Below are 20,644 nucleotides of genomic sequence, written 5' to 3'. Positions count from 1 at the left end.
CGGAATCGGGGCCGATCAAGGCATTTTTTAACTGATCGTATCGGCTTTACTAATGTCGATCATAAGCCGATCTTTTGTTTTATTTCAGCATTAAATTGGAAAGTAAAGTCCAACAGTGAAGTGGAATGTCTGCAATGCGAGCGTTTCACGAGGCGGTCAGAGCAGAGCTGCGTTCATTACTGAAGAATTTGACTGTTTATATGGTGTGTGAGTCAAGGATCACACCGGTTTACAAAACAATTACTTTTAATCCGAGTATGAAAACTTCAGGACCATAACATACAGCTTTTACGAGTTTACGTGTTACACGACATCTCAGTATCAAGCACTCTGACTGGCTTAGTTATGTAACCGAGCGTCGTAGCGATGCACTTGCTTAATAAAGAAATAAATACACGGTATATTCACCAATTGTCGGGAGCAGAACACTTTATTAACTTCTTCTGTTCCGAATAGCGGACAGCTAGAGCCAGGCACGCAATTCCATGCACTATGGAAGCCCCAAAGGGTCAAAACACACTCACTTCGCGTAGAAATGTCCATTAAACCATTGTCACAATACAAGCACTTTAAAAACTGGCATTCCTTCATAACATGCTCTTTATTTTATTTTGGTATTCAGGTTTTACTGTAATGCTTTTAAGTAACTTATTTGTTTTTTTTATATTCAAGTTAAGCTGCTACACCACTTGTGAGTGGAGATTTCTGTTCATATTTAGTGTATCACTGCATTAAACAGAATTATGTTCTTTGAATGTAAAGTTCAAAGTGAAACTGTAATTATCTCACTCATTTTGAGTGTTCTAGTTTTACTACTACAATGCTGCACTAAGTTTGATTAGTTTTATTTTGTAAAAATAAAAGAACATTAAGCAATAGCTTGCATGCAGGCAATTTTTTTCCTACAGCACTGCAGAGCTATTCAGTTGTTAAACATATACATTGGATTAATTTGAATAACTGTAATGTACTTAAAGTGTGCACTGTGTGAACAGTATTATCTAGTTCTTATCTAGACAATATCTAGAAAATACAAGTACCGGTTTGAGAATCGGTATCGGATCGGGATCAAAATTAATGATCGGGATCGGGAACAAAAAAACGTGATCGGGACATCCCTAGTTGTTCTAGCTGAAAAAGATCGCGTAGAGATCAGTTGAGGCTTTCCTGACCGACATCAGTGCCCAGCCATACACATGCTCTTTTGACTGAATGAGCACAAATTTCCACAGACATAGTTCAAAGACTTGTGACAAGCCTTCTCAAATGAGTGGCTGTTGTTCTAGCTGAAAAAGATCACATATAGGTCAGTTGAGGCTTTCATGACCGACATTAGTACCCAGACATATGAATGCTCTTTTGACTGAATGAGCACAAATTCCCACAGACATACTTCAAAGTCCTGTTTTCAGAAGGGTGGCTGTTGTTATAGCTGAAAAGCTTACATAGAGGACATTCTATTTTAATACCATTTGTCTTTTAAATGGGATGTCCAACAAGCTCATGGTCAGGTGTCCAGATACTTTTGGCCATATAGTGTAATTGATGTTCTACACCTGTTAGCTGTGGGTCTGACTGAAACACCTAAACTTGATAACAGAAAGGGCCAATTAGTAACTTAAAGCTTGATTATAATAAATTTGGGGTCGCATTCATTCAGCCTAATACAGTATATGGATTATATATCATATACTAATGCATTTATTTATTCGAGTCATATTTAATAAAAACTACAAAACATTTAAAGCTGCTTCTTTTCCACAGCATTCCTAAGCATGTTCATTTCCTGTACTGCATAGTTTCGACCTGAAGTAAGACACTAACAGCTGTAAAACCGTCTACCCACGATCGCTCCTCTTTACATTTCCGCATGTCCGCATAGACGTTATTTTCCACTATGTTTCACGCTAATGATTAAATCAGATGTTGGGATACGAGCAAAGCAGAGGCAGGAAACTGTCGGATTAGCTCATATTCGGCTAACAGAACAGCTTTTGTTTGTGCCTTGTGCAGGCTTCATTGGCTATGCAAGTAACCTTAAACAGCTGCTCACTCTACTCTAATACCATCTGTTTTTAAGGTGGGATGTCCAACAATCTTATGGTCAGGTGTTCATATACTTTTGGCCTAATAGTGTACTTAGAACAGGATCAGGATGAAAGACCATGTCACCTTGAGAGGGACAGAGGGAAAAAAATGAATAGATGGTCAGCAAAAAAAACAGGTCTGTCAGTTAATAGCTGCTGATACTCATCTGACACTGTCCGTCAACCTTTAAGGTGCTGATTTTGCAGCAGGGGCTTGCTTTTGTGCCTTGATTTTTAAATTGCTCTTCTTTTTGTTCGCAGGCTTCATCGGCTATGCGAGTAACCTTAAACAGCTGGTCTCCGAATGGTCAGGAAAAGATGACGACAGCGATCAGCTCTTTTATACAAAAATCTACATCAATCCAGAGAAGCGGGTGAGTTTCTTTCTTTTCAAATGACCAACAGAAAAAACCCGACCTGTTTCACCAAACCTGTAATGCACTATGGGTAATGCATATCCGAAGGCGGGTGTTTAGACTGTACGCTAAACATGTACAGTGATTTTTTTTTTAAAGCAACCCACATCTTGTCCATCCTTTTATACGTGACCCAGGAAACACAAACAATGCATCTTACTCTCTCTGATGTAACATATAAGCTGCTGTAGCCTAGTGGTTAAGGTACTGGATCAGTAATCAGAAGTTTGCCGGTTCAAGCCCCGCCACTGCCAGTTTGCCCTGTCACTGCGGTCTCTTACCACCTAGTGGTCGCCACCCAGTGAGTCACGTAAGGGTCACCACCAGGGTTTGAAAAACCCTGCCATAGGGTTTGGACGCTGTGGTCTGTTACCACCTAAGGGTCGCCACTCAGAGTTTAAAAAACCCTAGCATAGAGTCATGTACGGGTCACCACCCAGGGTTTGAAAAACCCTCGCATAGGGTTTGGACGCTGCTGTCTGTTCCCACCTAAGGGTCACCACTCAGGGTTTAAAAAACCCTAACATAGGGTTTGGATGCCGCAGTCTGTTACACTAGCCTACCACCATTGAGATTGGTGGCTGACTGGGCGTCTAGCTAGACATGATTACTTTAATCTGGTTGGAGTTGGCTGAAGCCTTGCAGAACCTCCTGTCAAGGGTATTCCTGTTTTTCCCCCCATTCATTCCTTGTGGAACCCGGTGGACCACAAAAGCCAGATCATGATACAATGTTTCTTTTTTGCTTGCTGTCAGTTAACCAAACGTCTACAGGCGATAATGACGCTTCTGGCGTAAACACAGGGCGATAAGCGATCAGCGATTCGGGCGACAGTTGATAAAATATTAATTTACTCTATGCCACCACTGTATAGTAAGGAAACGTATTGGTGCTGATGTTCTTCTCCCTATCATTTCCTCTATAGAAATCTATAAACATAACTCTGGATGGTAGATGCAGATTATTCCAGAACCTGCACGGCGCTCTTGGTAAGTGTATCATTTTGTTAACTGGTGTGTTGTATATTTAGTAAATTGAGATATAAAGGTTGGGTGGAGAACACGGTGTACTGACCGAGTCTTTATAGGGAACCAAAGTTGCTGAGAAGCCTTTTTAAATCCATTATCCATGGCTGGTGCACCAGCCTTGCTGTTTTTGGTCGCCTATAAAATCCCTCCTGCCGTGATCACTACCAGGAGCCACTGGAAAATAAAACTCCCATGTTCCTGTAAACTTCCTGAATAATGAGCCCCTAGTGCTGGCATGCTTTGATGGAAAAGCAGAAACCCGAACTCATTATTACCCTCGTATGGGCCTGGTCTCTTTTCACCGACGTGGAAGTCGGTTTCCTGCAGCCGTGGCGATTTTCCAGCCACCGTGAGCCCTTGTTTACCGTTCCCCTGGGGGGGGTGGAATTTGAGAGTCAACTGTTAGATGTGCCTGTGCACACGTACGCCAGCGGAGGAAGAAGCGACCTTTTATTTGGGGTTCTGATCAGCGCTGCCGTAGCTGGGTGTTAAGAAAAAACAGACTGCTGAGCCAGATGTGCCTGCCCTGAATACACGAAAGTGGCCGTGCTTTAAAATCAGTGTAAACATCTGGATCTTTGCATAACACACACCAGCTGTTTGTTTGCTAAGAAGGGGCTTGAGGGTCGTAGCATAGTTTACGTACCCTTGTGAGGAACTGATTAATTGATTAATACAGCTGGTGACTTCTCTGTGCTCATATAATTAGGGGTAGTTTGGTCGCACCTTTTAAAACCTAACTGAATGGACAAAAGTTTTGGGACACCTCTTCTAACTATTGAATTCATGTGTTTCAGCCACAACAATTGCTAACAGGTGTAATAAATCAACGATTTAAAGGTTTCCAACTTTGCAGAAACAGTTTAGGGAAGGCTCTTACCTGTTCCAGCATGACATTGCCCTGTGCACAAAGAAATACAAGAACCCTGACCTCAGCCCCACTAAACAGCTTTGGAATGAACTGGAACATCAATTGAGGCTTTCTTGACCAACACCAGTGCCCAGTTATACAAATGCTGTTTTGACTGAATGGGCACAAATTCCCACAGACATACTTCAAAGTCTTGTGAGAAGCCTTTACATAAGACTGGCTGTTCTAGCTAAAAAGATCACATAGACGTCACTCTAATTTAATACTGCAGTGGTACCTTGAAACTCGTCCTCAGTCGTTTCCGGGAGTTGAGCTCAAAAGACGTTGAGTTTCAAGGTATTTTACCGATAAGGATGCATGGGAAACATGTTAATGTGTTCCATGGTCCTGTGGAACTGCATATATTTTAGGCTAATGTGAAAGCCCACTCCGACACATGTCCACTAGTCGACCGCTTTCTTTTTTAACCTGCACGAGGCGGGTTCATATGGGGATCCATATCGCAAACAGAAGTAACATAGCCAGCAGAGGTCATAATTGCAGCAGTTATGAGGAATTCTGTCTGACATCCAACCCTCGGACGAGCCAATCATTATCCATATAGGCCCCTGGCCTATCTGTAGCAGAGCTGAGATTTGAGTTTGCGGGTTCGAGATGTCAGCTCTGGTGTGCTAGCGTGTTTTACCGCTGTGCTAAAGATAAATGAGCAGAAAAAAATGTTTGCCATTTGTCCTTTACAAATGTTTGTAGACATTTTACTTCTTCATCTCTGTATTTTTTATGCATTTTTCCTGACCAAGAAGGACCGTGATTATCACGCGTCCCTTCCGACACGTGTCCACTAGTTGACAGCTCCGTATTTTTTTATGCATTTTTCACAGTCCCAATTTAGTCACATCCAATTACCAGATCGCATTTTGCTTCCTGTACTGCTGCTGACATGAACCGTGAATATCGCACGTCCCCTCCGACGCGTGTCCACTAGACTAGGTCGCTAGGAGAATCACACCGCCAGCAGAGGTCGTAATTGCAGCAGTTATGAGGAATTCTCTCTGCCATCCAACCCTCAGATGAGCCAATCATTCTCTGTATAGGTGCCCGGTTTGTCGATAGCAGAGCTGAGATTCAAACTCGCAATTTCAAGATTGATCAGCTTGGTCAGCTCTGGTGTGCTAGCGTGTTTTACTGCTATGCTAGACAAGAAGTTTTGTTTTCAGATAAATTAGCATAAAATACCACAGTACGAAGAATATATTGTATGTAATATACAATTGAATATGAAGTACTTTTAAAGATAATACTGATGAGACGTTTTCTGAACAGATGAAGTGGTCCTGAAGTTTGAAGATTCCAGGGTACGAGCCAGAAACCTGATCTACAACACCCTGCCAGTCATAGTCCATGGCAACGGACCTACTAAGGTAACCAGACTTTTGCGTCTGCATTTATTATGAAGTGACAATTTGCAATAGGGGCTGTTAATAAATAGCATTTTAATAATTCTGTTTCCTAGCTTCAGATAAATTACCTCGGGAACTACATCCCAAAAGTTTGGACCTTCGAAACCGGATGCGCCTTTTGCAATGACGACTTGCGACCACTTTCTGGACTAAAGGTGGATAATGGATTTATTTTATTAGCATAACCGTTCATTTCTAGCTTTAGTTTTTGTTTTGTCAAGTCAATTCCAGCTTCTGTTGACCATAAATAATATTTTTTTTAGAATTGTCTCATGTTTGGGTTTCCCAATGTCTGTTTCATTGTATATGTACCTGTGTAGCAAATTTTGGGATCCATGTCTTCACATATTATTGTTCTTGTTTCCACTTCGCTTCTGTTTCTCTGCAGGAGAGCGAGTACCCAGGGGTGACCATTGGCATCTTCATTCAGCAGCCCACTCCGTTCCTAACGGCGTTTTTTGAGCGCCTGCTCAGTCTCAAGTACCCAAAAACCCGCCTTAGTCTCTTCATTTCGAACCAGGTGGGACATAACGACACTACACTACACTACACTACACTAGCACACCACTATGAAGAGTTCGAACTCGAGTTCAGGAATCCAGGCAAACACAATTAGCCGTGTTTGAGGGAGGGAGGGTTGAAAGGGGGCTCTTCCTGTTGCGATATACAGTACAATCTCTGGGACTGGTTTGGGCGCCTATGCAAGTAGGGGGTCGCATAGAGCTTAGTGTGGCTCAGTGTGGGAACCCAACACTGCCAGTTGGAGCCTAACGGTTAAGGTCCACCACCACTGTTGGACTGTTGGACTCTTGACCCTGAATTGCTTGCACAGTATACAGTCACAGTTCTCACAGAATTAAGTAGGGCCCAACTATAAGTGGGCAAATTTATCTGGACACCCACTTCCTACTATTTTTTTATATTTTTGTTTATGAATTTTCTCCCAACTTAAGCGTGTCCAATTGCCTGATTGCGTCATGCTTCCTCTCCACTAATGCCGACCCCGGCTCTGATTGAGGAGAACGAAGCTTACCCACGCCCCCTCTGACACGTGGTCAGCAGCCGTATGCATTTTGTCACCTACACTTGATCAGCACTGTGTACGGAGAAACACACCCTGATCAACGCACTCTTTCCCCGTCTCTGTGCAGGCGCCATCAATCAGCCATTAGAGGTCATAGCTGCATCAGCCATGAGTCCATATCCAGCTTAATATCCCACCCCTATATGAGCAACAGGCCAATCGTTGTTCACGTGGCAGCTCAGCCCAGCCGGCAAGCAGAGCTGAGACTCGATACGATGTATTCGAGATCCCAGCTCTGGTGTTCTAGCATGTGTTTTTACCGCTGTGCCACCTGAGCGGCTCCACTTCTTATTATTGACTTCAGGTTCTGTTGCTAGAGGTGTTTAATATCAGTAGTATAAATTATATGCCTCCAACTGGTGCTTGGGTGGTGCACCAGCCTATTATGCTTGCAAACCACTACTGAGCTCCTGGCTAACTGCCAGGCAGGCGTCTACACAGACATGAGTGGCTATGTCTGAGGATGGGAAGATAGCCAAAGCCCTGCAATGAATTGGCGCCCTGTCTAGGGTATTCCTGCCTTCCGCCCAGGGACCAGACCATCCGTGACCAAGATGGCACAGTTGATGAAAATAATATGTAAAATAACCACTTACAGTGCCTTGCAAAAGTATTCAGCCCCCTTGAACTTTTCAACCTTTTGCCACATTTCAGGCTTCAAACATAACGATATGAAATTGTAATTTTTTGTGAAGAATCAACAACAAGTGGGACACAATCGTGAAGTAGAACGAAATTTATTGGATATTTTAAACTTTTTTTAGAAATAAAAAACTAAAAAGTGGGGCGTGCAATATTATTCAGCCCCTTTACTTTCAGTGCAGCAAACTCACTCCAGAAGTTCAGTGAGGATCTCTGAATGATCCAATGTTGACCTAAATGACTGATGGTGATAAATAGAATCCACCTGTGTGTAATCAAGTCTCCGTATAAATGCACCTGCTCTGTGATAGTCTCAGAGTTCTGTTTAAAGCGCAGAGAGCATCATGAAGACCAAGGAACACACCAGGCAGGTCCGAGATACTGTTGGGGAGAAGTTTAAAGCCGGATTTGGATACAAAAAGATTTCCCAAGCTTTAAACATCTCAAGGAGCACTGTGCAAGCGATCATATTGAAATGGAAGGAGTATCAGACCACTGCAAATCTACCAAGACCCGGCCGTCCCTCTAAACTTTCAGCTCAAACAAGGAGAAGACTGATCAGAGATGCAGCCAAGAGGCCCATGATCACTCTGAATGAACTGCAGAGATCTACAGCTGAGGTGGGAGACTCTGTCCATAGGACACAATCAGTCGTACACTGCACAAATCTGGCCTTTATGGAAGAGTGGCAAGAAGAAAGCCATTTCTCAAAGATATCTATAAAAAGTCACCTGGGAGACACACCAAACATGTGGAAGAAGGTGCTCTGGTCAGATGAAACCAAAATCGAACTTTTTGGCCACAATGCAAAACGTTATGTTTGGCGTAAAAGCAACACAGCTCATCACCCTGAACACACCATCCCCACTGTCAAACATGGTGGTGGCAGCATCATGGTTTGGGCCTGCTTTTCTTCAGCAGGGACAGGGAAGATGGTTAAAATTGATGGGAAGATGGATGGAGCCAAATACAGGACCATTCTGGAAGAAAACCTGTTGCAGTCTGCAAAAGACCTGAGACTGGGACGGTGATTTATCTTCCAACAAGACAATGATCCAAAACATAAAGCAAAATCTACAATGGAATGGTTCACAAATAAACGTATCCAGGTGTTAGAATGGCCAAGTCAAAGTCCAGACCTGAATCCCATCGAGAATCTGTGGAAAGAGCTGAAAACTGCTGTTCACAAACGCTCTCCATCCAACCTCACTGAGCTCGAGCTGTTTTGCAAGGAAGAATGGGCAAAAATTTCTGTCTCTCGATGTGCAAAACTGATAGAGACATACCCCAAGCGACTTGCAGCTGTAATCGCAGCAAAAGGTGGCGCTACAAAGTATTAACGCAAGGGGGCTGAATAATATTGCACGCCCCACTTTTCAGTTTTTTATTTCTAAAAAAAGTTTAAAATATCCAATAAATTTCGTTCCACTTCACGATTGTGTCCCACTTGTTGTTGATTCTTCACAAAAAATTACAATTTCATATCGTTATGTTTAAAGCCTGAAATGTGGCAAAAGGTTGAAAAGTTCAAGGGGGCTGAATACTTTTGCAAGGCACTGTATATTATGTTGTATGAAGGATATTTTACTGCCAGTAAACAATAAAATAAGTTTATTTTAACACAAAAGCTAATTCTAATTCGGAATTGTCTTGTTTTCCTCATGTTTTCCAGGAGCCCCATCATGAACGGCACATCCACGCTTTTCTAGAGAAGCACGAGACGGAATACCAGGCTGTGAAACTGATCGGGCCGGATGAAGGAATCGATCACGTGACCTCACGCAATTTAGGCTTGTATGTATTTTTAGTGCTGTTAATACTATCATGCACAGTCGTAGCTCAGAGGTTAAAGTACTGTTAGGTCCTTGGTTCAAGTCCTACTAAAGCTGGATATGATTTGTACTTTTGCGAATCTGATACAGATTCCGATTCTGCTAATCGATTCCAAATTGGTAAAAAGAAGATAAGGCCACGTTTAGATACCAAAACTGTAAATGTAAATGTATTTTCTCCCCTTCTTCTCCCTTTTAGCGCCTTTTAGAGCCCAATTGCGTCATGCTTCCTCTCCACCATTGCCGATCCCCGCTCTGATTGAGGAGAACCAAGCTAACCCACGCCACCTCCGACACGTGGGCATCATGCCGTATGCATTTCGTCACCTACACTTTGACGAGTGCAGTGCAGCTCATCACTGTGTACGGAGAGACACACCCTGACAGCACTTTTTTCTCACCTCAGTGCAGGTGCCATCAATCAGCCAGCAGAGGTCATAATTGCATTAGTTATGAGAGAGTCCCTATTCGGCTTAATCCCACCCCTAGGCGGAGCTGAGACTCAGTACGATGTATTCAAGATCCCAGCTCTGGTTCCAGCATGTGTTTTTACCGCTGCGGCTCAAGTGTTTATTGAGCATCACCCAAGGCGACTCCTGACAATTATGAATGCAATTTAAGCCCATTTAGGGGCCCAACAGTGGCAACTATGTGTATCTATCAGTGGCAACTAATATATATTTTCCTTTATTTGCAGTGATATGTGTCGAGATGATCTTGACTGTGAGTACTTCTTCAGTCTGGATGCCGACGTGGTTCTGAAAAATGAAGAAACATTAAAGATACTAATTGAAGTGAACAAGTAAGTTGAACCTTTTTGCTATGAATGTCAAGTACTAATGTTTGCTGATATAAGCTGGGTGGTGGTTTAATGTTCAAAACACAACAAAGGCTAGATCAAAAATTTTGCTTAAAACTATTTTTGAGCTTGTGGTAGTGGTTGTTGTTGGTCACTGACCATCATTTGGTATGTTTTTAGTCTGGTTCTACTAGTTGTTGGTTACTGACCAGCATTTGTTGTGTTTTTAAGCTGATTATACTGATTGTTTGTAACTGACCAGCATTTGGTATGTTTTTAGTCTGGTTCTACTAGTTGTTGGTTACTGACCAGCATTTGTTATGATTTTATGCTTATTATACTAGTTGTTGGTTACTGACCAGCATTTGTTATGATTTTATGCTTATTATACTAGTTGTTGGTTACTGACCAGCATTTGTTATGATTTTATGCTTATTATACTAGTTGTTGGTTACTGACCAGCATTTGTTATGATTTTATGCTTATTATACTAGTTATTGGTTACTGACTCACATTTGTTGTGTTTTTAAGCTGGTTCTACTAGCTGTTGGATACTGGTCAGCATTTGTTGTGTTTTTTTCAGCTTATTATACTAGTTATTGGTTACTGACCAGCATTTGTTGTGTTTTTAATCTGGTTCTACTAGTTGTTGGTTACTGACCAGCATTTGTTGTGTTTTTAAGCTTATTATACTAGTTATTGGTTACTGACTTACATTTGTTATGTTTTAAGCTAGTTATACTGGTTGTTGGTCACTGACCAGCATTTGTTGTGTTTTTAAGCTTATTATACTAGTTATTGGTTACTGACTCACATTTGTTGTGCTTTTAAGCTGGTTATACTGGTTGTTGGTTACTGACCAGCAGTTGTTGTGTTTTTAATCTGGTTATATTGGTTGTTTATAACTGGCCAGCATTTGTTAAACACTGACCAGGATTTGTTGTGTTTTTAAGCTTATTTTACTAGTTGTTGGTTACTAACCAGCACTTGTTGTGTTTTAAGCTGGTTCTGCTGGTTGTTGTGTTTTTAATCTGGTTATACTTGTTGTTCATAATTGACCAGCATTGTTGTGTTTTAAGCTGGTTCTACTGGTTGATGTTGGTCATTGACCAACATGTGTTATGTTTTTAAGCTGGCCATACTGGTTGTTGGTCACTGACCAGCATTTGTTGTGTTTTTAAGCTGCTTATACTGGTTGTTTATAACTGGCCAGCATTTGTTGTGTTTTAAGCTGGTTATACTGGTTGTTGTGTTTTTAATCTGGTTATACTTGTTGTTTATAACTGACCAGCATTGTTGTGTTTTAAGCTTAATATACAAGTTATTGGCTACTGACTAGCATTTTTTATGTTTTTTTAATCTGGTTATACTGGTTGATTTTGGACTCTGTCAACGCAATAGGTCCCAAATTGTCAAACTTTTTCTTCCCAAAAATCGAGATTCTGTGCATTATGATGGTCTGCATTGCATAGTGAAACATGATATATTTTATTTCCTGATGCAATAACACTCGCTTCTCTCCTTACAGATCATTCATTACACCGATGATGACCAAACCTGGCCGGCTCTGGACTAACTTCTGGGGCGCCCTTAGTGCTGATGGCTACTACGCCAGGTCGGAGGATTATGTAGAAATTGTTCAAGGACGCAGAGTGTAAGTCATTTTTGGTGTAGTGTAGTGTAGTGTAAACACGGTGCAGTAGTGGTAAAGCACATCAACACAAAATGCTTAAATATTTACTATAATTTCTAAATGTGGTACTGTATGTGATACTGCTACAGTTTAAGGTAATTGATTTTTTCTGTAATACTCCACAGGGGGATTTGGAACATACCATACATATCACAGGTGTATCTGGTCAGAGCGGACGTTCTGAGGAACGAGCTGAAAGCCCCCGACCTCTTCCAGTCTGCAACTCTTGACCCAGATATGGCCTTCTGCTCCAGGGTGCGGGAACAGGTCAGTGCAACGGGTTTTTAGTTTCCTATTATTTAAGAGTATAAAGAAACTGTCAGTGGTGGTACTCAGGGTGTTTACTGAATCTGCTACATGTGCTAGTAAGGTTCCTTTCAAAGATGTGTTGCTTTCACATGATAAGCGTTTTGTGCCTTGTTCATCATGGGATGGGTGCATATCAGAACATATATACTATATGGACATAAGTATTGGGACACCCCTTTTAACTATTGAAATTATGTGTTTGAGCCACAGCAATTGCAAACAGGTGTAATAAATCTATTATATATACAGTATATAGCCACTGTTGGGTCCTGGAGCAAGGCCCTTAACCCTCTCGGGTCCAGGGGTGCCTTACGATGGATGACCATGCTCTCTGACCCCAGCTTCCAAACTTGGATATGCGGGAAAAAAATTGGTGTAGTGTACACGTGTATATGACAAATATAGGCATTCTTCTTCTAAACACATGAAGAAACTTCAGCTCCACTGAACAGCTTAGGAATGAACTGGAACATCAATTGAAGCTTTCTTCAGTTGGCACAAATTCCTTGTGAGAAGCCTTCTCAAAACATTGGCTGTTGTTAAAACTGAAAAGAACACATTGAGGTGGGATGTCCAGCAATCTCATGGTCAGGTGTCCAAATACTTTTAGCCATAGAATATGTATAAGGCCCTACCTAATTCGTGTAGCGTTCAAGTACCTTACGTTTACTGGTTAATTTGCACTAAGAGGTGGTCCTAGAAATCCTACGGCAATTCAGTTAGCAATCGGTTAGTCAAAACGTCCAAGATGTCGAAGTTTAAAGCAGCTAAAAACACGACTCAGTAACTGATTTTGAAACTCCCAACCAATTCTGTGGACGCAGTGGGGGTGTCAAAACACGGATGAGTATTTTTGTATTTGGGACGGAGCCTTGCACCATCACTGACTGTTCTAGGTTTACTGTTAACTATTAGGGTAGGCTGTGCTGTGTATTGTAGCTTCCATTTAGTGTTATTGGAGTGTTATTTAATGACTGTACAGTAGTAAATTTTAAGGATGTAACGATACACTACCCACGATGTGATGCGATTCACGATACTGTGTTCCCGATACGATTTTTTCCCGATTTTTTTTAAACAAAATTAAATTAAAGACAAATGACAAAGTTACCTAAATAAATGTTAAATAAAATAAAATTAAATACTGTATTTGTGCTTATCTTTTATTTATCTAAATAATGAATGCCCTTTTATTTTTCAGGTAGGTACAAACTATGCAAAACAATGCTGCACATTTCCCTTTTTGTGTAAAAAAAAACTGAAATGAAATAAATCCCACATTAAATAAATAAATATATAATAATAATAATAATAATAAAGAAAGTATCCTCACATAAATAAATTTGGCTGGAAAATTCAGAACCTGGCAACCCTGTAGTGATGCCAACCAGGCGAGGTGAATAGCGCCAGTGCCTTCTGCTGTTTAAAGTGAATATCGATTCATTATACGATTTGAATCGCTACACATGTGAATCGATTTTTAACTGTCTTGTGGTGCATCGTTACATCCCTAGTAAATTCCCGTGAATTTAGCAGTAATGCAATGTAATTCTTTGTCATTTATTTTTAAGGGAATCTTCATGTTTGTAACAAACCTGCACACATATGGCCGAATCCTCAATACAGACACCTATCAGACCGAACACCTGCACAACGACCTCTGGGAGATCTTTCAAAACCCTGTGGTATGAAGAACATCAAAAAACAATTTCAAATCAAACATTGAAATGGTGCGTCTCTGTTTTTGGTGTTGATTTGTTTGTTTTGTTGTTTGCTTTTCCAACAGGACTGGGAGGAGCGATACGTTCATCCAAATTACTCCAAAGTTCTCAATAACGATATGGTAGAAACTGTAGGTATCAAAACAAGACTGGTGTTGTATTTTTAATGAAAATGACTAAAGAATGATTTTAATAAACTGACTGCAACTTTGTTTTTAAAAACCAAATTTTTTTTCCCTATAGCCTTGTCCTGATGTATTCTGGTTTCCTATTTTTACTGACATGGCCTGCAAAGAGATCATTGAAGAAATGGAAAATTTTGGCCAGTGGTCGGGAGGTGGTAACACGGTATGTATTGCCGAAAGCTGGATGCTTGTCAACATTGTTTAGGACCGCTTAAAATTCCTTACTGCTTATAATAGTGCCAGTTCTTTTTTCTCCTCTACTAGTTCAGACCCCTTACCTAAAATAGGAGGGTTGTACCTAACACACACACCCTCAGACATATGTGCATTAGCCAACCGGGGCAGCACGGTGGCTAAGTGGGTAGCACTGTCGCCTCACAGCAAGAAGGTCCTGGGTTCGATCCCCAGGTGGGGCGGTCCGGGTCCTTTCTGTGTGGAGTTTGCATGTTCTCCCCATGTCTGCGTGGGTTTCCTCCGGGAGCTCCGGTTTCCTCCCACAGTCCAAAGACATGCAAGTGAGGTGAATTGGAGATACTAAATTGTCCATGACTGTGTTCGATATAACCTTGTGAACTGATGAACCTTGTGTGAATATAAACTACCGTTTCCTGTCATGAATGTAACTAAAGTGTAAAACATGATGTTAAAATCCTAGTAAACAAACAAACAAACATTAGCCAACCGCTTCTTTTTACCTGCTAGAGGCAGGTTCATAAAATACTCTTTGCTTTAGAGAAGTGGCGATATACGATAAGACACGATATGATGAAAACCTTAACAATGTATAATGTTAAAGCATCAATATTTATTTGTAACACCAACATAACATCCAACAGATTAGGCATAACATTATGACCACCTTTCTAATATTGTGTTGGTCTCTCTTTTGCTGCCCCATACGCATCAGAACCAGCATTAACTTCTTCAGCAATTTGAGCTACAGTAGATCGTCTGTTGGATCGGACCACACGGGCCAGCCTTTGCTCTTAACATGCATCAATGAGCCTTGGCCGCCCATGACCCTGTCGCCGGTTTACCACTGTTTTTTCCTTGGACCACTTTTCATAGATACTGACCACTGCAGACCGGGAACACCCCACAAGCGCTGCAGTTTGGGAGATGCTCTGAGACAGTCGTCTAGCCATCACAATTTGTCCCTTGTCAAACTCGCTCAAATCCTTACACTTGCCCATTACTGCTTCTAACACAAAGTTTGAGGATAAAGTGGTCATAATGTTATGCCAAATCAATAAATGAAATATGGATTAAGGTACATTGCTATGATTATGTGCTTTAAACCTTGTTTTTTTTTCTTATTGTTTTCTGTTTTGTGCTGTAGGATACTCGGATCCAGGGTGGCTACGAAAACGTTCCCACAATTGATATTCACATGATTCAGATCAACTATGAAAGAGAGTGGCAGAAGTTCCTCTTGGATTATGTTGCACCAATTACAGAGAAAATGTTTCCCGGGTACTACACAAGGGTAGAGTTTTACTTTTATTCTCTCTTAAAAAACAATACCTGACCTCATTGACCTTATTTATGGTGGTTTCCTCCATCTGGTATCCGAACAGGATTTCAACCACGTGCAGTCACGTCAGTCTTGTAGTAGAATGCGATTCTGATGAGCCAGGTTTAAATCCAATTGCTGTTTGAGTACAATCAGATGTTTTTGGTTCCAGTTCCATCTAAAAGATGATTTTTCAACGTGGTTTTATTTTCCTGGAACTCGGATGAAGGCAGATTGAGTTTAGACAATAAAAACATTAACAAAACAGTAACAAGACCATGGCTTAGTCAAAGTCCTGATTTGAACCCTGTTAAGCTGATATGGCAGGAAAGTCAATGGATAGTTCATGTGGCTTAAATAAAGCAATTCTGCAAAATATGAAACTCCAAAAATTCTCCATGGTGATGTGAGAGATATGTTAGGTGACACGTAGTGGACAAATGAAATGTCTCTCCATCCATCCATCCATCCATCCATCCGACACAACCCTCCCTATTTATCCGGGCTTGGGACCGGCACTACAATGCACTGGTTGATACCTATAGGACAATTCAGTGTCTCCAATTAGCCTGACTGCATGTGGGAAACCCACGCAGACACGGGAAGAACATGCAAACTCCACACAGAAAGGACCTGGACCGCCCTACCTGGGGATTGAACTCAGGACCTTTTTGCTGTGAGGCGACAGTGCTACCCACTAAACAAATGAAATACACGCAACAAATAAATACTAAACCTTATCTACATCGCCACCTAGTGGTCAGAAAAAGTACATGTACATTTAAGAATTTATTTTTAATTAATCAGCAAATGTATTAAATAAAATGACACCGTAGTATATAATAATTAACTAAAAATTGCTTAAGGTAATAAAAGTAATAACAAAATATATATTAATAAATAAGGCGGAATTTATAAAAAATAAAATTTAATATTTTTTTTCTTACAAACATTAAATGAGGCCGCTCAGGTGGCGCATCGGTAAAACACACGCTGTTCACCAGTGCTGAGATCTCGAATACATCGTATCGAATCTCGGCTCTGCCTTGCCGGCTTAGGCTGAGTGGCTACATGAACAATGATTGGCCTGTTGTTCAGATAAGGGGCTGGATTAAGCTAGATAGTGACTCTCTCTCAGACTAGTGCGATTAAGTCCTCTGCTGGCTGGTTGGTGGCACCTGCATGGAGATGGGGAAGGAGTGCGGTAGAGGGTGTGGCCCTCTGTGCGCAGCGCTGTACCGCCCTGCACTCATCAAGTGTAGGTGATAAGATGTTCGATTGCTGTGCACATGTCTGAGGGGGTGTGGAGCAGCCTCGTCCTCCCCAATCAGGAGCAGGGACCAGCATTAGTGAGAGGATGATTGACGGGTAGAAATTGGATGCGCTAAAGTGGGAGAAAAAGGAGAAAATGTAAAAAAAACAAACAAACAAAAAAAACAAACAAGCATTAAATGAGAATTATTAAGGTTCTTTTTGCCTTTACATTTTAATGATTAAATGTTTTAATATAAGGTATAAACCATGAAAATGTTAAAATGTATTTATTAAAATGTATGCAAAATATATTTATTTAATTCAATTACAATTTCAATAACAAATTTAACTATATATATATATATAGTAAGATTTGTTATTGAAATTGTAATTGAATTGAATGAATATATTTTGTATACATTTTAATTTTACGATATATATAGCAAGATTTGTTATTGACATTGTAATTGAATTGAATTGAATGAATATATTTTGTATACATTTTAATTTTACGATATATATAGTAAAAATTTGTTATTGTTATTGAAATTGTAATTGAATAAATATAGTTTGTATACATTTTAATAAATACATATATATACATATATATGTATATATAATATATATATAATATTATTTTATACATTTATTTAAAAAAATTATTCAAGAATTTACAACAATGTATGTGATTGTTTAATAATACTAAGAGAAGCTTAACAATATAAATCCCTGGATTTAATCTATATTTAAAATATCACTTAAAAAAATCACAAAGAGAATAATTTATGTCTTTATTTGAAGACTAAAAGACTAAACAAAATGTGCAATTCCAAGATAAATAATTTTTTTTATTTTTTAATACTTGTGATTACCTTACCTTATTTGTGATTTAAAAAATCCTTTATCATGCTGCAGTATTCTTTTAGAATAACTGACATCAAGTTTAGATATTATATTTCTTCTGAATAATGTTCTTAATACAAAGTTTAGTTGCCGTATAACTGAGGAATTCACATTCATTTCCTACAAAGAGCTGATTAGGGGTTATTGTAGGAATAGTGCAGTTTTTTCCTGTTGGATATGTTGATAGCAAAGCGATAGCTCCAACCGATAAGGCATCAAAGACAAAAGCATACTCTCTGGGAGTAAAGGAAATGTTAAATTCTGACAGAAGTATTTATTTAATAGTTTAATGTACATTAAAGAAACACATTAACGGCATCTTTGTATCTGCATGCTTTGTTATTATTTTATCCATATCCATAATTACATGATGCTCAAAATGCTTGTAAACTTTTGGTTTGTGAACAAAATCTGTGTTTGTTGCTACTCATTGCAGGCTCAGTTCGACTTGGCGTTTGTAGTGAGATACAAACCTGACGAACAGCCCTCGTTAAGGCCTCATCATGACGCCTCCACTTTTACGATAAATATCGCTCTTAATCAAGTGGGAATTGACTTTCAGGTATGTGAGAGTCTGTGTTTGCATGCATAGTTTCTGAACTTTACTAGCTGCTTTATGAATGAACACATAATTCATATTTAATTGCAGTTACATTTTATATTTATGCCAAGTTCACACTACACGACTTTCCAAGTCGTCAGGTCGCTGTATATTTCACACTACACAACTGATCGGCGATATTTCACACCACACCATCTATCACCAACTGGAATCGCAGGCGAGCTTCTCTGGTCTCCCAAACTACGTTTTGTCACGAAAACAAACGCAAGAAGTGACGAGGGGTTTCATGATACCACGTCCGAAAATGCACGTCAACAAGTAGCGAGCGATCAAAGTTTGTGCGCTGATGTGCAGCGTAAAATCAAGGAGAAAAAATAAATGAATCTGAGTTGATTTGGCTACATGAACAGCATGGATTGTTCTATAGTGAGTTGGTGGTTAATAAGTATTTTTGCAATGCAATGTTGGTGTCATGTTTTGTAGAAAACGATTCCCCTGTCCCACCTTTTTACACTCCTCCCCTGCGTTTCCCCTCACGCTGTATTTTGCGTTTTCATTGGCTGTTCGACATAGCACTCATTGCCAGTCGGGCAACTCACATTCAGATATCTGACAAGCTACAAATCTTGCTTCGCTCGGGTCGAGTTGTTGGGTAGTTCACACATAGCGATTGAGAGCCGAGTTTTGATCGCCGAGCAAACGCCGAGTTGCTCCCGAGCCGGCAAATCTAGCGGCGACCAGTCGCCGAGCGAAAATCAGGGCAAAAATCGTGTAGTGTGAACCAGGCATTAATCATTGGGCTTTGCTTAGAGGCTAAACAGTACTAACTTGGTAATGGTACAGCTTCAACCAGGGACCTATTAATAACTTCTTATCACTGCCCTCTCTGTTAAAACGTAAGCTATAGCAAATACATCACTTTTTTTAACCAGATACCTGATCGTTTTAAGTTCACACTTTTTGCAAACAAGCTCTCTGATTGGCTCTTGCCTCTTCATGTTTGCTGTTACAGGGCGGAGGCTGCCGCTTCATCAGGTACGACTGCTCCGTACAATCTCCTCGACGAGGCTGGGCCCTCATGCACCCCGGCCGCTTAACTCACTACCACGAAGGCCTCCCAACAACGGCGGGTGTCAGATACATAGTTGTGTCATTTGTGGACCCTTGAGATCAACGTCCAGAGAAAATGTTCAGTTTCTTTTTTTAAGTCCAAGGATTTTAGACTTGCATTAGAAATCAGTGAGACGGTATATCTTGTACTAACATAGCTGTAATGACAAATCTTAAAATGAAAGAAGTTGTGTGGCTTTTATTTATTGAACAGTTTTTTACAGCAATCACAACACGGTTTTTACTATTTCAACGTTTTTTTATTAATGTTTTTAAAAAATCAGGTCATAAAAACCTTTGTTAAAACTTCATTATGTTCTTAGGCAAATGGTGCTACTGTAGACTGATATTGTATATATTTTATTCCCTACTATCATCCTCTTCACTTTCTGCTTTGATTTCTTGTTTTTTATTCTCAGTATTTGTATTCATCAGTTATACTTGGGACAGAACAATTCAAAATAAACACAGACACTGGCTACAAGTTAAAGAGTTCTGTTCAGTATTGAATCATGTTTGCATTTATAGAACATTAAAAAAGTATATCGTTTTTACATCAGATGCTGTGATGCAATAGACCACAAAAGCTCAGATCAAGGCAGTTGAGTGTCAAAGTGCTTAGAAATTATATGATTTGGCCGCTCATACGCTGGAACACCAGAGCTGGGATCTCCAATACATGCTGTCACAAGCCTCCACGATGCGGTGCTGAAGGTGGTGTTTGTTGCGGATTTCTCAGCATACACACTTTGTTTGAGATGACCCCAGAGATAAAGGTCGGGTGGTCGGGTCGGGTGATCTTGGCGACCATTCCACAGGACTATGACGGCCAATCCAGTGACCAGGGAATTAAATATCCAGCCACTGACGAACACCTGCTCCGTAGTGTGGTGGAGCCCCATCCTGTTGGAAATAACAGGGGAAACTGCCATCTTCGGTCAGAATGGATGGGAACACTGTTTCCTGTAGCATTGTCAGGTAGCGCTGAGCATTTAGGGTCTGGTCGATAAAATGAGTCAGATTACACGGGTGCCCCATATTCCACACCACACGAAACTTTCACATCACCTACGACTTTATTACATAATAAAAAAAGATTTTTATTTAATAACTTCAACAGCTTTTAAAGTATTCGTCATATTGCTCCAGAACAAGTTGTATTTTATCAAGTGTAA

The 20,644-nt window shown here is 40.3% G+C and overlaps 1 protein-coding gene across 1 annotated transcript in view; it reads left to right on the top strand.

Moving 5' to 3' along the window:
* Positions 1 to 19,945, top strand: part of plod1a (procollagen-lysine, 2-oxoglutarate 5-dioxygenase 1a) — a 30,224-nt gene extending 10,279 nt beyond the window's left edge. The window contains exons 5-19 of the mRNA XM_062998513.1: positions 2,349 to 2,461; positions 3,429 to 3,492; positions 5,726 to 5,823; positions 5,916 to 6,017; positions 6,251 to 6,382; positions 9,261 to 9,382; positions 10,118 to 10,222; positions 11,748 to 11,873; positions 12,038 to 12,179; positions 13,793 to 13,906; positions 14,008 to 14,073; positions 14,186 to 14,290; positions 15,467 to 15,613; positions 18,234 to 18,359; positions 19,372 to 19,945. Coding sequence (XP_062854583.1) covers positions 2,349 to 2,461; positions 3,429 to 3,492; positions 5,726 to 5,823; positions 5,916 to 6,017; positions 6,251 to 6,382; positions 9,261 to 9,382; positions 10,118 to 10,222; positions 11,748 to 11,873; positions 12,038 to 12,179; positions 13,793 to 13,906; positions 14,008 to 14,073; positions 14,186 to 14,290; positions 15,467 to 15,613; positions 18,234 to 18,359; positions 19,372 to 19,527 — 1,718 coding nt within the window. The 3' untranslated portion in view covers positions 19,528 to 19,945. The remainder of the gene's footprint in view (positions 1 to 2,348; positions 2,462 to 3,428; positions 3,493 to 5,725; positions 5,824 to 5,915; positions 6,018 to 6,250; positions 6,383 to 9,260; positions 9,383 to 10,117; positions 10,223 to 11,747; positions 11,874 to 12,037; positions 12,180 to 13,792; positions 13,907 to 14,007; positions 14,074 to 14,185; positions 14,291 to 15,466; positions 15,614 to 18,233; positions 18,360 to 19,371) is intronic.
* The last annotated feature ends 699 nt before the right edge of the window (positions 19,946 to 20,644 follow it).

Source organism: Trichomycterus rosablanca, chromosome 7, assembly GCF_030014385.1.
Source record: "Trichomycterus rosablanca isolate fTriRos1 chromosome 7, fTriRos1.hap1, whole genome shotgun sequence".
Taxonomy (NCBI): domain Eukaryota; kingdom Metazoa; phylum Chordata; class Actinopteri; order Siluriformes; family Trichomycteridae; genus Trichomycterus; species Trichomycterus rosablanca.
The sequence above is the reverse complement of the archived record's forward strand: the minus strand, read 5'-3'. Positions and strand labels throughout refer to the sequence as shown.